The following is a 17199-nucleotide window of genomic DNA, read 5'->3' as shown; positions in this document are numbered from 1 at the left end:
ATTTCAATCCTTGTGAACAGAGGTCAGAAGATAGAAAGTAAGTAAAATAAAATGCAGATAACATAGGTGTTTGCTGGGCACATTGGGCCTGCCTGTGACCCCATTGACCTAGGAGGCTTAGACAGGAGGATTGCAAGTTCCAGGCCAGCCTCAGCAACTTAAGTGAGCACCTAAGTAACTTGGTAAGACCCTGTCTCAAATGACAAAATAAAAAGGGCTGGGGATGTGGCTCAGTGGGAAAGCACTTCGGGCTTAATCCCCAGTACCAAAACCAAACCAAACCAAAAGAACAAAACCCAGCTGTTTACTTAATACCAGTACCTATGTGAATTAAGTTAGCTTTCTGTCAGTATAACAAAATATCTGTGGTAATGAATTTAAAAAGAAAAAGGGTTATTTTGACCCAGTTTTGGAGGTTTCAGTCAAAGATTGGGCAGACTCATTGCTTTGGGCCTCTGGTGGCTCTTACCAAATGGCAGTGGTGGGGAGTGTGTGACAAGAAGCAAAAAAAGGAAGAGGAAAAGGGTAGAGTCCCATAGTCCTCTTTGAGGGCCAGCCCCTAATGACCTAGGACCTCCCACTAGGACCTACCTTTTAAAGATCCATAGCACTTCCTGATAGCACCACCCTGGGGACCAAACCTGTAACACATAGACCTTTGGGTACATTCATTGTCCAAACTGTAGCACCATGTGTGAAAGAAACCAAACCTTTAGTATTTTTTCTAAATTACACAAACCTTTGAGAAGAAAAGAAAAAAAATATTATGCATTTTACAATAGGTGTAGTATATTTTCAATCCTTTCAATTTCTGATAGTAGTTCTTAATCTTGATATTTCTTCAGTCTTTAAGGTTATCACACTATTTTGCAGTACTTTTAGGAGATTTTCACATATTGAAGGTTTTCAGCAAGTGAGTTTTTCCTCAGAAGTGTGAGGAATGCTTTATCAGTTGCTTCTTAAATTAACTTAAAATTTCTTGGCCAGAACATTTATCTGTAAAAGTTAGTCATTTACTTTTAACTTTTGGCTGCTGATCTTTTGTGATTCAATGAATTATTTTTACTTTAAAGGTTAAATCTGTTGAACAAGTGCCAATTGGTATGTTAGAAATGCTAAATTAAACATTGCTTCTTGAAATTATATTTCATTTACTTGTTTAAAAAGAATAAATGGCTCCTGGGGAGGAATCTCTGTCCTTTGGATATATATTTAAAGAAGCAAAGAAGTAAAATCTCTTAATGTCCCTGCGCTTGGCAGTGTTAAAGGAAAGGGACTGGGAGTGTGGTTCAGTGGCAGAGCTCTTTCATAGCATGTGGAGGCCGGGTTCGGTCCCCAGCACCGGAAAAAAGAAAAAAAAAAAATTAAAGAAAAAAATAATGTCTTGTTATGAATTTGGAAATTAAATACCTGAGAATATACAATTAGATTTCTAGGTATTTCCACATAGTTCAGTTATGTTTAGTACTCTATAATTTACTAATTATAATTTTTCTCTGTAAAATTGAATGCTTTTATTTCCCTTGTAAATAAGAGAAAAAGATCTTTTCACTAGAATTTGTCTGTGTTAAAATATAAAACCTACTAATGAACACTTAAAAAAATTAGGTTTGCCTAGAGTAAGTGCTCTCCATCCCCTAGCCTGAAGTCAAGTCTGTTTTTCCTTATTCCCGTGGCGCTCTTGTGAGGCGCTGTTCCTCATTTCAGTGGCCCAGGCTCCTGGATTATTTTCTACTCACGTTTGCATTTTTTCTTTGTCACCTGTCATTACAGTGTCATTGACACTTAACCTTTTCTTCTTGATGCCTCATTGCTTCTGAATTCCCACCTGACCTGCTGTGAGCTGGTTTTTCTGCTTAGTTTTCAGATGATTTCCTGTTTTTATTTTCATACCCTGTTTTCAGTGGAAAATCAAGAATGAAGATCCTAGTGCTTTTTGTGGCTGCTGTTCTGTGCTGTGCCACTGAGGCTGTCCTTTTGCCAGTTTGGTCATGGGCTGTGTCTCCGTATCCAGGACACACTATGGTCTGTTATCATAACTCAAGTTAGTCTGCTGGTGCTTTGCCTTTGTCTTCATTTTTAGGTTTAACTTTCAACTTAAAAGGCATAGCTTCTATTTAAGTGGTAAGTTGTTTAGCAATTGATGACCATCTCATAGCAGGTCAGTTGGGAATTCAGAAGCAATGAGGCATCAAAAAGAAAAGGTTTTGTGTCCACATGATGGCAGGACATTTTCTACTTGAAACAACCTTTTAATCAGGAAGAATTTATGTAACTTGATATTTAAATGCTTTTTAATTACTTGGCTTCTCATTTTCATTTATTTAGTAAGGTTAGCATCAGTCTGAGGACAGGGATCCTGTCTCACAAGCTAATCATTTTTTCCCTTTATGCTTGCACGTGCATTGGTGCACTTTGGGCTCCCTAATGTATCTTGAAGAGAGCTAGCTCTACGCGCATGTTCCACGTTGAAATAATCACGCACTAGATGCGAGGAAGAATGTGTGGTTCCTGAGCTTTTGTTGTTTATTATTGTCTTCTGTTCATTATTTCCAGTCCTACTCGTATTAAAAACTTAAAAATTGTTAGTTTTTCTTAAGAATGTACGTATGCTTATCATTCTTTGTACTTTTTCATTATCTTAGCAGATACTGGTTATTTTCATTGAGAAGACCAAATTTTTGTTCTGGTTTGTTTTGCTGCTTAATGATACTTTAAACTCTTTTCAATGGCATTTTTACATGGGCTCCTAAAATCTTTTCCTCAGTTTTGTGTTGCTTGAATGTTTTCAGAGAGAAAAACTGCTTCTGGTGTTTGGGTCCCTTGGAGAAGCCATGTGTCACCACAACAGTAGCGTTGGTCTGGGGCAAACGGAGATGCTGCTGGTGCACCACAGGATGGCCTTTGTCAGCATCTCACTATCTGCAGTTCGACTGCTGCAAACACTTCTTCCTGTTGAAAAGGTAGGGTAGCTGTCTACTTGTAGTTTACCGATTTTAAATACATACTCTCTTGTAAATTTCTTTTGATCATTTCATGGTGCACAGGTATTCTACTATAGACCCATTTTTAAAATAAGAGTAAATAAAATGATTTTATTTGTTCATTCATTTTCATACAATGATTTTAAATGCACAAATTGAAATATAACTAATATTTTGAACATTTTTGGTTATCACTGCATATAAAATTATTTTTTGATCCACCAGTCGTTTTTGTTGCATATGTGTAATTCTGAACAGTCGTTTCTTTACTCCTTCACTTGTCCATTTGTGAGTGTTTAATTGATTGCCTATGGTGGGCTAGCAGTATTAGATGCTGATCTTAAAACTAATAAGTTAGAATTGGTCCCATAGATTTAGTCTTATGTAAAAGATAAGACGTATTAGTAAGTTAGCTAACATATACATGTGTATGTTTGACTTAACCTACTTTTATTTCCTTAATAACTTTGGGGTTACCTGAAGGGCAGTGATCATTTTTCTTGCACAAATATATTTTCCCCTATTATGTTTTCCTCTGTGTTCAGCATGTAGTCTTATAAATACATAATATATGTACATGTAAGAGAAAAACAGGCATGCTTATACATATTGACTGATTGTATACATAGGTATATACATAATTCATATCCTTGATAGCTTTTAATTGGATGGAAGTCATTGTGAGCTCTTGATCTTATTTCTGCAAGGAAGAATCTTGGTTCTTATTCAAGTCAAGGTTAGCTGCTTCTCTATGGCTAGGTAATAGTTCTTTACTCATCCACCATTTTCTAAGATCCTTGATACATGTATTAGAATAATAGTTTCTAATTAGCATATGTTAATGTCATATAACTCTTGTTTTACCATTTCAGAATGTTATCACCAGTGCTCTAGTTTCAAAGTGTTAATAGAGTTAAATTCTTAGGAATGACTTACTTCTTCGGTTTGTCATGCTTTGTATATATTGGTAGTAGTATATTCTATATTTTAGTAACTTAGGTACTGTATAGTTATTTTTTTCATGGTACATTTTTCTTGAAGGTTTCCTCCATCTGCTTTCTTTCTTCCAATAGCTCAATTGTTTAATATTTTTATTTTGGTAACTTATCAGAAGGATTTCAGGAAATACATATCTGGTAGTATTAAGTATCCTAATGTTTGTCTGACTTATCTAGTTAACATTTAATATTTGATAATTTGTCATTTTGTCTAAACTATAGTCATAGATTGAGTTATTCATATGAATTTATGTTTTAGTATGTCTTTTGAAAGTTTTTGTTGTTGGTGGTGCTGGGGATTGAACCAAAGTGCACTTTAGCACTGAGCCACATCCCTTTTTAAAATTTTAAATTTTGAGGCAGGATCTCGCTAGGTTGCTTAGGGCCTCACTAAGTTGCTGAGGGGCTGGCTTTGAACTTTGATCCTCTTGCCTCGACCTTCTGAGGTGCTGGGGTTTTACCATGGTGCCAATCGAATTTTTTTTTGTGATTAACATGTTGCTTTAGATATACTTAGGAAGCCTCTTTTTTGCCCTTGGTAGCAATAACAAACATTTCTTCTATGCTAGTCTTTATTCTAGTACTTTTATTTTTTAATTAAAAAAAATTTCTATATTACCTAAATCTTCTTTTTCTTAGGCATTGGTCTTTTTAATTTTTAACTTTTACTCAGAAAATAAAATGCTCTGCTCATTTAGAAAACATTTTAATGTGCAAGGAAAAATAAAAATTCATTTGTAATTTCAAGTAAGTTTGTTTTTATTCTTTATAGGTATACATGACAAAGTGTATTTTGATATATCATATGGAATATAACTTCCCATTTTTATGGTTATATGTAGTGTGGAATTACACTGGTCATGTATTCATATATGAATACATAGAAATTATGTGTGATTCATTCTATCTTTCATTACCATCCCCTACCCCCACTCTGCCCTGTCCAATCCAGTGAGCCTCACCCCCTGCCCCTACCCTGCCTATTGTGAGTCTGCATCTGTGTATCAGAGAGAACATTTGGCCTTTGGTTTTTTGGGATTGGCTTATTTCATAAACTTAGCATGATAATCTCCATTATTATCCATGTACTTGCAAATGCCATAATTTTATTCATCTTTATGGCTGAGTAATATTCCATTGTGTATGTATACCACATTTTTTTTTAATCCATTCATCTGTTGAAGGGTATCTTGGTTGGTTCCATAGTTTGACTATTATGAATTGAACTGCTATAAACATTGTTGTGGCTGCATCACTGTAGTATGCTGATTTTAAGTCTTTTGGGTATAAACCAGGAAGTGGGATAGCTGGATCAAGTGGTGGTTCTATTCCAAGTTTCCTGAGGAATCTCCATTCTACTTTCCAGAGTGGTTACACCAATTTGCAGTCCCACCAGCAATGTATGAGTATGCCTTGCTCCCCACATCCTCACCAACACTTATTGTTACTTGTATTCTTGATAATTGTCATTCTGATTGGAGATGAAATTCACTGTAGTTTTAATTTGCATTTCTCTTGATTCCTCGTGATGTTGACTGTTTTTTCATGTATTTGTTCACCGATCATATTTCTTCTTCTGTAAAGTGCCTGTTCAGTTCCTTTGCCCATGTATTGATTGGGTTATTTTATTTTTTAAGTTTTTGAGTTCTTTATATATCCTTGGGACTAATACTCCATCTGAGGTGCAGGTGGCAATGATTTTCTCCCATTCTGTAGGCTGTCTTCATTATTGATGGTTTCCTTTGCTGTAAAGAAACTTTTTAGTTTGATACCATCCCATTTATTGATTCTTGGTTTTAGTTATTGCACTTTGGTAGTCTTGTTGAGGAGTTCAGTTCCTAGGCCAACATGATGGAGGGTTGTACCTGCTTTTTTTTTTTTAGTAGGCACAGGGTCTCTAGTCTAATGCCTAGGTCCTTGATCCATTTTGAGTTGAGTTTTGTGCAGGGTGAGAGAGAGGGGCTTAGTTTCATTTTACTGCATATGGATTTCCAGTTTTCCCAGCACCATTTCTTGAAGAAGCTATCTTTTCTTCATTGTATTGTCATGGCACCTCTGTCTGGTATGAGATAACTATTTATGTGGGTTTGTTTCTGTCTTCTATTCTGTCCCATTGGTCTGTTTTGGTGCCAATTCCATGCTGTTTTTTTTTTACTATTACTCCGTAGTATAATTTAAGGTCTAGCATTGTGATGCCTCCTGCTTCAGTTTTCTCACTGAGGATTGCTTTGGCTATTCTGTGCCTCTTATTTTTCCAAATGAATTTCCTGACAGCTTTTTCTATTTCTTTGAAGATCATCTTTGGAACCTTAATAGGAATTGCATTACATCTGTATAGTGCTTTTGTTAGTATGGTCATTTTGGCAATATTAATTCTGCCTATCCAAGAACATGGGAGATCTTTCCAACTTCTAAGGTTTTCAATTTCTTTCAGGTTCTGCAATTTTCATTGTAGAGGTCTTTCACCTCTTTTGTGAGATTGATTCTCAAATATTATAAATGGGACAGTTTTCCTAATTTCTCTCTCAGTTGATTAATCATGAATGTACAGGAATGCAATTGATTTATGGGTGTTGATTTTATATCCTACTACTTTACTGAATTCATTTATGAGTTCTAGAAGTTTTCTAGGGGAGTGTTTTGGGTCTTCTAAATATAGAATCATGTCTTAAACAAGTAGGGAGTCTCAGTTCTTCTTTTCCTATTCATATCCCTTTAATTTCTTTCTTCTGTCTAATTGCTCTGGCTGGAGTTTCCAGGACTATGTAGAGTAGACGTGGTGAAAGAGGGCATCTTAGTCTTGTTTCAGTTTTTAGAGGGAATGTTTTCAATTATTTCCATTTAGAATGATGTTGGCCTTGAATATAGCATATGTAGCTTTTACAATCTTGAGGTATGTTCCTATTATCCCTAGTTTTTCTAGTGAATAGATGATGTATCTTGTCAATGCCTTTTCTGCATCTATTGAGATAATCATGTGATTCTTGTCTTTAAGTTTATTAATGTAATGAATTATGTTTATTGATTTCCATATATTGAACCACCCTTGGAGCAAATCCCACTTGATCATGGCGCACTATCTTTTTAATATGTTTCTCTATGCAGTTTGCAGTATTAAGAACTTTTGCATCTATGTTCATCAAGGATATTGTTATGAAGTTTTCTTTCATGTGTTTTTGTCTGGTTTTGGTATGAGGGTCAAAGTAAATTCATAGAATGAGTTTGGAAGGGTTCCCTCCTTTTCTATTTTGTTGAGTAATTTGAGGAAGATTGGCATTAGTTCTTCTCTGAAGGTCTTGTAGAACTTGTCTGAGAATCTGTCTGGTCCTGGGCTTTTCTTTGTTGGTAGGCTTTTGATATTTGCTTCAATTTCATTGTTCGAAATTGATCTGCTTAAATTTTCTATGTCCTCCTGTTTCATTTTGGGTAGATCATATGTCTCTAGAAATTTGTCAATGTCTTTAAGATTTTCCATTTTATTAGAGTATTAATTTTCAAAATAGTTTCTGGTTATCATCTGTATTTCAGTAGCATCTGTTATGATATTTTCTTTTCATCTTAAATTTTAGAAATTTGAGTTTTCCCTCTTTCTGTTAGCATGGCTAAAGTTTTATCAATTTTATTTAGTTTTTCAAAGAACCAACTTTTTGTTTCGCCAAGTTTTTGGTTTCAATTCCATTGATTTCAGCTTTGATTTTAATTATTTCCTGTCTTCTACTGCTTTTGTTGTTGGTTTGTTGTTCTTCTACTAAGTCTTTGATGTAATATTAGGTTATTTATTTGGTGACTTTCTATTCTTTTAATGAATGAGCTCAATGCAGTGAACTGTCCTTTTTGCACTACTTTCATGGTGTCCCAGAGATTTTGATATGTTGTGTCACTGTTCTTATTTACTGCTAAGTATTTTTTTATTACATCCCTGATTTCTTCTGGTATCAGTTAGTCATTCAATAGCATATTATTTAGTTTCCAGGTGCTGGAATAGCTTCTATTTTTTTATCTTATTGTTGATTTCTCATTTCATTCCATTATGATCTGGTAGAATGCAAAGTATTTCGCTATTTTTGTTTGCTAAGAGTTGCTTTGTGGCCTAAGATATGGTCTGTTTTAGAAAAGAATCTGTGTGCTGCTGAGAGGAAAGTGTATTCAGGCATCGATGGATGAAATATTCTACATATTACTGGGAAGTTTAAATTGTTAATTGTACTTTTTAGTTCTATAGCTTCTTCATTTAGTTTTTGTTCAAAGGATTTATACAGTGGTGAGAGAGATGTGTTAAAGTCACCCACTATTATTGTGTTGTGGTCTGTTTGATTCTTAAGAGTAAGAAATGTTTGTTTGATGTTTGTAGGTGCTCTATTGTTTGAGGCATAAATATTTATGATTGTTGTGTCTTGTTGATATTTAGTTTCCTTAAGCAGTATAAACTGTCCTCCTTTGTTCCTTCTGATTAACTTTGGCTTGAAGTGCACTTTGTCTGATATGAGGATAAAGACTCAAATTTGTTTACAACATCCATTTGAATGATGTTTTTTCCCATTCTTTTACCTTCAGTCTGTGGACTTCTTTGCCTGTGAGGCAAGTCTCTTGAAAAGAGCATATTGTTGGGTCTTGTGTGTGTGTGTGTGTTTTTTTTTTTTAATTAAAAATCATAAATTTACATAGGGCAATGTTGTTTGATTCATTGTTATTTTTTCCCTTCCCCCACACCCCTCCCACCCCTCTTTTCCCTCTATACAGTCCTTCCTTCCTCCATTCTTACCACCCTCCTTATCCCTAACCCTAAACCTAACCCTAACCCTAACGCTAACCCCTCCTACCCCCCATTATATGTCCTCATCTGCTTATCAGTGAGATCATTCATCCTTTAGTTTTTTGAGATTGGCTTATCTCACTTAGCATGAGGGTCTTGTTTTTAAATACAATTTACCAGTCTTTGTCATGATTGATGAGTTTAGGCCATTTACATTTGATATTATTTTTGAGAAATGATTGTTATTCCCTGTCATTTTGATTAATTTCTGACTTTTAATTAGTTTCCGCTTTGGTTGACTATTCTTGTAGCGTAGTTCCTCCCTTAGCTGGTTTTCAGTTTTATTTTTCATTTCTTCTTCATGAAATATTTTGTTGAGTATGTTTGTAGGGCAGGCTTTCTATTTGTGAATTCTTTTAACATTTGTTTATCATGGAAGGATTTTTAATTCTGAAGCTTAATTTTGCTAGGTATAGTATTCTTGGCTGGCATCCATTCCCTTTCAGAGCTTGATATATATTATTCCGAGACCTCCTAGCTTTGAGGGTCTGGGTTGAGAAATCACCTGCGATCCAGATTGATTTCCCTCTAAACGTGACTTGTCAATTTTCTTTGGAAGCCTTTAAAATTCTATCCTTATTCCGTATGTACGGCATTTTCATAATAATGTGCCTTGATGTGGGTCTGTTGTACTTTTGTATATTTGGGTGTCCTGTAAGCCTCCTGTATCTGATTTTCCATTTCATTCTTTAGTTTTGGGAAGTTTGCTGATATTATTTCATTGAAAATGTTGTGTGTTCTCTTGGTTTGTATCTCCAAGCCTTCACCTATTCTGATAAACCTTATATTTGGTCTTTTTGGGTTATCTCATATTTCTTAGAAGTTCTGTTTATGGTCTTTTAACATCTTTTCTTCATGGTCAACTTTATTTTCAAGATTATATATTTTGAGCTGGGCACAGTGACAGACGTCTGTAATCCCAGCAGCTCAGGAGGCCAATACAGGAGGATTGAGATTTCAAAACCAGTCTCAACAATTTAGCGAGGCCCTAAACCTCTCAGTGAGACCCTGCCTCTAAATAAAATGCAAAAAGGTCTGGGGATGTGACTCAGCGGTTAAGCACCCCTGGGTTCAATCCCTGGTACCAAAACAAAACAAAACAAAACAAAAAAACATTTTGTCTTCATTGCCTGAAACTGTCTACCAAGTGGTCTAGCCTGTTAGTGATACTTTCTATTGAATTTTAAATTTGGTTTATTGATTCCTTCATTTCGAGGATTTCTGCCTGATTTTTTTCGGAATCTCTTTCTCTTTATAGAAGTCAGCTTTCACTTCCTGTATTTTCTCTCTGGTTTCACTTCTTACATTCCCCTTTACCTCACAGATTAGTTTAACTATGTGCATTCTAAACTCCTTCTCTGACTTTTCTTCCACTGTGGTGGTGAAGAATTCTGTTATTGACATATTTTGGTTTGTTTGAGGCAATTTGTTCCCTTGCATTTTCATGTTGTTTGTATGTCTGCCCATTTAACAGTATGGGTGTGAGGCAGTAGAGTTTCTACCCTGTGAACTTAGAGTGTCCCTGAAGGGTTCCAGTACCTCCTCACTGTTTAGGGGAGACAAATAATATCAACAACCCATGCCAACATATATAGCATTAAACCAAATAGTTCCTGCTATGTTATCTACAACGTGACAATAAAGGGAAATGATATGATCAGGTTTTGCCTACAATAAAAACAGTAAGTTTGCAAAAGGGTTTACAATTTTGAATGGTGGAGTGGGAGAAAACAGAAGTGATGTAGGATGTGATGTTTATGAGGGAGAAGGAGAGAAGATAGAAGTGAAAGATTAAAGAAGCGTGAAAGAGCAAACAATAGAGATTGTTAGCAGAAGAAAAGAGAAAGATTCAAGGGAAACGTGAGAGGAAAAAAATATGTGAAGTAAAAATTTAAAATATTAAAAATAAAAAAATAATACAAAACGTAAAAAATATACTTATGACTCCTTCTAGTCCTCAAAAAACTGATCCATGAAAAATAACTGATTTCAAAACAGCTAGAAATGAGAAAAGAAAAAAATATGAGTATGTATAAATGTTCATGAACCACTAAGGTCACAATCAAGCAGAGAAAAGAAAAAAGAAAGGAAAAAAAAAGATCTCAATGGGAAGTTAAAGGCTTGTTTCCAGTGGAATTCGGAAGATTCTCAGCTTCCCTTCTCAGCAGTGTTAGGTGGGGTAGTCTGGAGTGTGATGCTTGGTCCACCCTCAGGGTGGTGATGTGGATTGAGAGAGGTAATCCTGTAACTCCTGGGAATGAGGCTTTAGTCTTAGGTAGACTTTAGACTCTTCGCTGGATGGCAGTTGTTCTGGAGACTGTAAATCAGCTCACATTCCGAAGCCCAACAATCGCTGGAAGACTATTCCCCAGGATCTCCCCGCGGTCCACTATGGCGAGGAACCCGTTCTTAGTCCCCATATCACCTGCGGACCCTGTTTCCTAGTCTCAGTTTTAGTCTCCAAACTCAGTCTCTGCCGCCCCCACCCTTTCCAGTTCTTGGCCATGTGCATCTCTCCCAGCTGGGTGGGTTTCCTTGACTAGTTGTCCCCTGTGTAAACCTCCCTCCCCATTTGATTTTCTCCTGGTCACTTAGGCATACTCTGTGTTGTGTAGTGTGGGTTTGCCACCAGGCTTATATTTTGGGCCAGACTCATGTTTGCCAGGACTTGGGTCCCCTCGTGGCCCATCCTTGTGCTGGGGCTGCACAATGGCTCCTTCCTCTGTCTTTGAACTCTGCTGGGAGAGAGTGGCTTCTTTCACGTACGTACGAGGATATTGGGCAGTGCACCTTTCAGTTGAGTTGGGCAGTGTCTTTGATCTCTAACTCTCCGTATCTACACATGCCTCAGTCCTCCTAAAAATGCTGGTTCCGTTAATTCCCTTATTCCCCCACTTCACTTGTGAAGGGACCACTCTGGCTGGTACCCCTAGCCGTAGCAGTGACTGTGGTGCTGGAGTTTTTATTCCTTATTTTATTGTATCAACCCCCCTGAGTTCCTCATGTGCTTTGAGTGTCAGTATTAAATTCCAGTAAAGTTCGCCCCCTCTCTCTTTTTTTTTTTTGTTCACCCACCTTGCTGAGAAGATGCCTGTGTGCTTTCTTGGTTTCATGCCACAGAGCAGCCAGGAAAGTGACCTGCTCTATTTTGCCCTTTCGAAACCTCCCCTTCTCAAATTAGTTTTGAGACTTTTTCCTTTTCTTTCTTTTAGTTTTTAAAATCATAATAAAGGGCTAGGGATGTAGCTAGAGTGTGCTTGTGTAGCATTCCCAAGATTTTGCAGTTCCCAACACTGGGAGAAAAATGAAATTGAGAGCATCTATAAAAATCATAGTTTTTAAACATTTGCTGTTATCTAATGTACATGTTCCAATTATTTGGGCACTTCATAAATGTTAATGGGTACTAAAATATTTTACCATAAAGATATTCTATAGTTTGCTCAAGCATTCTAGAAATTAAATGTTTTGGGGTTTCTTTGTGTGTATGTGTTGTAATGAATAGCACATTTAAAAATATGTACTTACATATATTTACTCATATTTTGGATTTTTAGGTTCTTAGTAACATTACCAGATCAAGACTGAGAATGCTCAAACATGTTTTTATTATAAGCATAATTTAAAAATATCATAGTTTCACAGATTTTGTCATTTTTTTACTAAAGAATGGGTAGAAAAAATGTAGTACATGGAAAAGATAATTGTGAGTTTATATGGGAGAAAATTACTAAAATGAAAGTTTTTAAACTTTGAAAAAGTAATCTTGTTAATCACAGTTTCTGAAATTGTATGGTATGATATTGTAATCAGGCTATCAGTTTTCAAGTGATTTTTAATACAGTGTTAAAAGGAAATCTATTAATTCTATAAAGACTTATGCTTTTTTTTCATTATAGTGTAATATAGTAGTTCAGAAAAGTGTATATAGTTTGATGCATTTTTTAGCAAGTGAAGTCACCTGTCTTTAGACAGTAACCTCTCCACGCTGAACAGAATTCTTTTTTTGTTGTTGTTTTGTTTTTGTTTCAGTACCAGGGACTGAACCCAGGGGTGCTCAACCACTGAGCCACATCCCCAGCCCTTTCTTATATTTCTTCTTTAGAGACAGGATCTCTTTGAGTTGCTTAGGGCCTCATTAAGTTGTTAAGACTGGCTTTGAACTCGAAATCCTCCTACCTCAGCTTCCTGACCCGCTGAGATTACAGGTATGCACCACCACACCTGACCTGAATAGAATTCTTGTTAAAACATTACTAGCATCTCAAAGACCCCCTCCCCTCAATCCATTCATTATTTCTTCCTCCTTCTGGAAACTAAACTCCTTTTGGAAGGACTTCTATCACTATAGATTGGTTTGCTTGTTTTTGAACAGTAAGTGGATTTTTGTTTTGAGATCCATCACTGTTGTCGCTTGTAGCAATAATTTGCTATTATTTTGTTTTGAGGTGTTAGAGGGGATGAATCCAGGGCCTTGTGTATGCTAGTAAATACTCTGCGGCTGAGCCACCCCCCCAGCCCTTTTTCACTCAGTCAGGGTCTTGCTTAGTCGCCTAGGCTGAGTGGCCTCTGGCTTTCAGTCTTCCTGCTCAGCCACCAAGCAGCTGGGATGGTGGCAGTGTGCCCCAGGGGGCCCAGCACTTTGTTCACCTTCATCACAGAGCACTACTCCATGGTATGAGGGTGTTCAGGATGGTTTTTATAGGAATACATGTTTTTAAATCTTAGTGACTCTTAAATATGAACTTACATCCCCTAATTTGGGTGTAAATGGTAAAATAAGTGATTCATGCATATGTGGCATAGCATACTTATTACAAAAGAAAAGGTGTGCCCCACTTAAATGAAGGTATAGGATGAATTGTAGCAGCTACAGTGCTATTTCCTATGCCTTGTTGTTGCCCTTAGTTATCAACCATTTACAGTTTTGTCCCTTAGAATTATGCAGAGCATATAGTCCAAGTTCTATTTTCTGGTAACTCTTATGTATATAGTATATTACTAGATCATCTGTGAAAACAAGAATAAAATATTAAATTTTAAATATGGTGTTTTACATTATAGAAAATCATATCACTTTTGTTAATTTTTAACTTTTATTCATTAGTTATTTTATTTCTAAAGTCATTTTTTGTTTTGAATAATTAGAATTTTCCAAGGCATAAACATTAAAAAATGGAAGAATTTTAGTCATATAAGATTGGAATTATATTGAAATTGTAGGTGTCTTTCTTTGTAGAATAATATTTTATAAGTAAAAAACTATTGCTTATAGAATAGTTATTTATAACTATACTTATTTATTATAAGACTTATGTATTATGAATGACATAAATACTTATATATATTATTAAGCACTTGTTAGGGATCAATTTATAGGTTGAAGAACTGATGGAAAACCTGTCAATTGTATCATAGATTTTATTGCTTTTTTATTGTATTTTCTTAATTTGTATGCTTACAAGGGGAGAAATCGATCAGAAGTTAGTAATTTATTTTATTTTTAATTGGATTCATGATAGAATAATGTGAAGTTGATACTCCATGCTTTCATTTTGTTTTGAAGGTAGTTTTCTTTTTGAATTTTCTATAAATTTTGGTAGCTCTTGAATATGTAGCTTGGAACTTCATCAGCACGATTTCACTCATTGGAGGGGATTGTAATCAAGGTTTATAGGTCATTATATTTGCTTTGATTGATTAACCAAGTACTTTTAAAATGATATAAACACAAAAATATGATTTCTGTGCTCTTAAATTTCTTCAGTTTATGTAAATATAAGGTTTTGCTGCCCTCTGCCTGTTGCTAGCCTGCCAACAATTGAAGTAGAATTTGAAGTAAGTTCACCTTTAAAGATTTTTTTTTTTTTTTTTTTGAGTTCCTATTTATGAACATAAATCTATATAGGGACTTTTTGAATTTGGTAAATTGACCTCAGAGGCCTTTCTAAAACTGATATTTGTTGATTTTAAATGACTTTGGAGAGTACTCATGTATAGGTTAAAATGATGATAAAATATTTTGGTTAGATAAATTTACCAAATTTGTAAACCAAATGAGGCTAATTTTATTTGGGGAAACATCTGAAAATAAGAGTTAGAAGTACTGTCCCTGTGTTGGAATCAGCATCACAGAGTGTTCTGATAACTGCTATTACTCTTCCTCAGCAAACAAATTCAGCTGAGGGTAAGGATGAATTTATGCCACAAAGTCTTTGGCTCTTTATGGTACCGCTGATTGAATGATTTAGTGCAGTGCTTTGCAATGTGCAGTTCTCCTAAAAATATTGTTAATCACATCTTGTATATTTTGGTTCATCGGGTCTGGGGTAGGGCCTAAGAGTCTGCTCATTGTCTAACGCTTAGGTAATGCCATGTCTGTTTTGACTGGCATTATACCCCTGACCCCTCAGTGCACGGGATGTTGATTCTTCTCATTCATCATTGGTGATGAATTTGCATGGCAACATTTTCCCTTTCAGTCCTAAACACATATGATGAATGTTTATATATGCAGGACAGCTGATTTAAGTCTGGGTTGTAAATGTGATTAGCCTATGGGATTCAGCTTCTGACCTTAGAATTGTGTTTTGAGTTACTGAGGAGATAGTTTCAAATGTACATGTGCAGAGTAAAAAGGTCAGATTCTTTGGTGAAGTGAAAGGAGGGCAGAAAGGAAGTAAGTGTTCAGTGAGTGCTGTATTATGTATGCCCTGCTTGCTACTTGTTTAATCTCATAACAGATATCATTTTTTGACTAAAGTTAGAGGACATTTTTTTAAAAAATGAAAACCCAGGGTCTTTGGAGTTAGATCCACTAGGATATACTATTTTAGCATGTTGCTCAACTAACTCTTTTTTTTTTGCTAATTCTTCTTTATCTTCCTATGAAAAGGTAGAAACTCAGGATTGATCAAGGCCCTCATAAGTTATCGTCCCATCTGTGATCTTTAAATGCCATCTGTTTGTTGATATTTCCCAAATGCATGTGTCCAGACCAGACACATCACCTGACTCCAAACTTAAGTATATCCAGTATTCTTTCTGATGTTTTTACTTCCATGACAATAGACATCTCATAGATACCTCCAGCTTCACCTAATTCTTTGTCTCTCCACACAAGTGTGTCCTTTCTATTGTCTTCACTGTTTTTATAGATGGCCCCTTGATGCTTTCTGTGGATAGTTGATCAGGCAAAAAAACCTTAGAGCAGGTCTTGTTTCCTGTATTTCATTCACACTTAGATGTGGTCTCTGGGCAGGATTTGCCATTTCTCCTTTGCATATCTATCCTGAATTTCAACTGAATTCAACCCACCATCCTGCTTTGCTTGGATTATTACAGTGACCTCCTCATTGGTTTCTCAGCTTGCTTCCCTTTGCACTTTACCATTTTTTCTCCACATACGGATGTTCAAAACCACCCGGCAGTTTTCATCAGTGAGCAGGTCCTTACCGTGATCCAGAACCTTATCTGGTGGGGCATGCCACTCCCCTCTGTCTCTGTGGCTCAGACTAGCTACCCTAAGCTCCTTGTGGCCAAAATATGGTCTCTCTGAGTCTTTGTACTTGAAGTTCCCTCCTCCATGACTGCTTTCTCCCCAGATACCCACATGGGGTATCTGGTTTCTACTTACACATCACCAGATTAGAAAAGCCTTCTATTGCTGCTTTCAAGTGGTAGTGCTTCTTCTGCCTCTACTCCCTTCTTACCCATCCCTGTTTTAATAAATCTTAGCACTTCTAGCCACATATGACAGATTTGGGGTTGGTTCACCCTCTGCCTTCCCTGTAGGAGTATCAGCTTCATGAGGTCCAGGGTCAAAGTTTTGTTTTGCTTCCTTCTGTATTCCCAGGATCCCGAATAGTGCCTGACACATGGGAGAACATAGTGGCAGCTCATTTACTATTTGCTGAGTGAGTGGATAATAGGTGAGCAGGTAGTTTAGTGCTCCTCCTGCCACTAGTTCTTTATACAATAATGAAATTTCTCTTGACTTTCTCTTAGCTTCTGTCTTTCTAGTCTGGAAGTTTCTCACGCTTTGTAACCTAAAAATTTAGTTCCTTTAGTTCCTGATCTTCATTTGGCAACTTTATTTCATTTCAGTCAGTTTGTTTAATTGATTCAGCTCTTAATATTAAACGCTCAGGCAGATAATGATTATCTTTAAAGCAGGTCATCCATAAAATGAATCATGACCAGCCCACTCTTCATAAAGACATGATTTCAGCTACATTAGTGAACCCTGTCAAGTGGTGTCTCACTATTGACTTTTCAGTCCTTTGGCTAATGTTTAGAATCTTACCACAAAACTAGAACCACTAAGAAATAGCTGATTTAGTTTTAAATCCATTAAGTTATAAAATATATCTAATCAAGTATAATATAATAAAGCTGTCTTTTG

The 17199-nt window shown here is 36.0% G+C and overlaps 1 protein-coding gene across 4 annotated transcripts in view; it reads left to right on the top strand.

Annotated features, from left to right (window-relative positions):
* Positions 1 to 17199, top strand: part of RTTN (rotatin) — a 177870-nt gene that overhangs the window by 20928 nt on the left and 139743 nt on the right. For all 4 annotated transcript variants that reach the window (XR_013758833.1, XM_079109126.1, XM_079109125.1 and 1 more), the window contains one exon: positions 2793 to 2963. Coding sequence is in view for 3 of the 4 variants with exons in the window: in XM_079109126.1 (XP_078965252.1) it covers positions 2793 to 2963 (171 nt within the window). In the remaining variant the exon portion in view is untranslated. The remainder of the gene's footprint in view (positions 1 to 2792; positions 2964 to 17199) is intronic.

This window comes from Sciurus vulgaris, assembly GCF_902686455.1.
Source record: "Sciurus vulgaris genome assembly, chromosome: 13".
NCBI classification, from domain to species: Eukaryota; Metazoa; Chordata; class Mammalia; order Rodentia; family Sciuridae; genus Sciurus; species Sciurus vulgaris.
The sequence above is the reverse complement of the archived record's forward strand: the minus strand, read 5'-3'. Positions and strand labels throughout refer to the sequence as shown.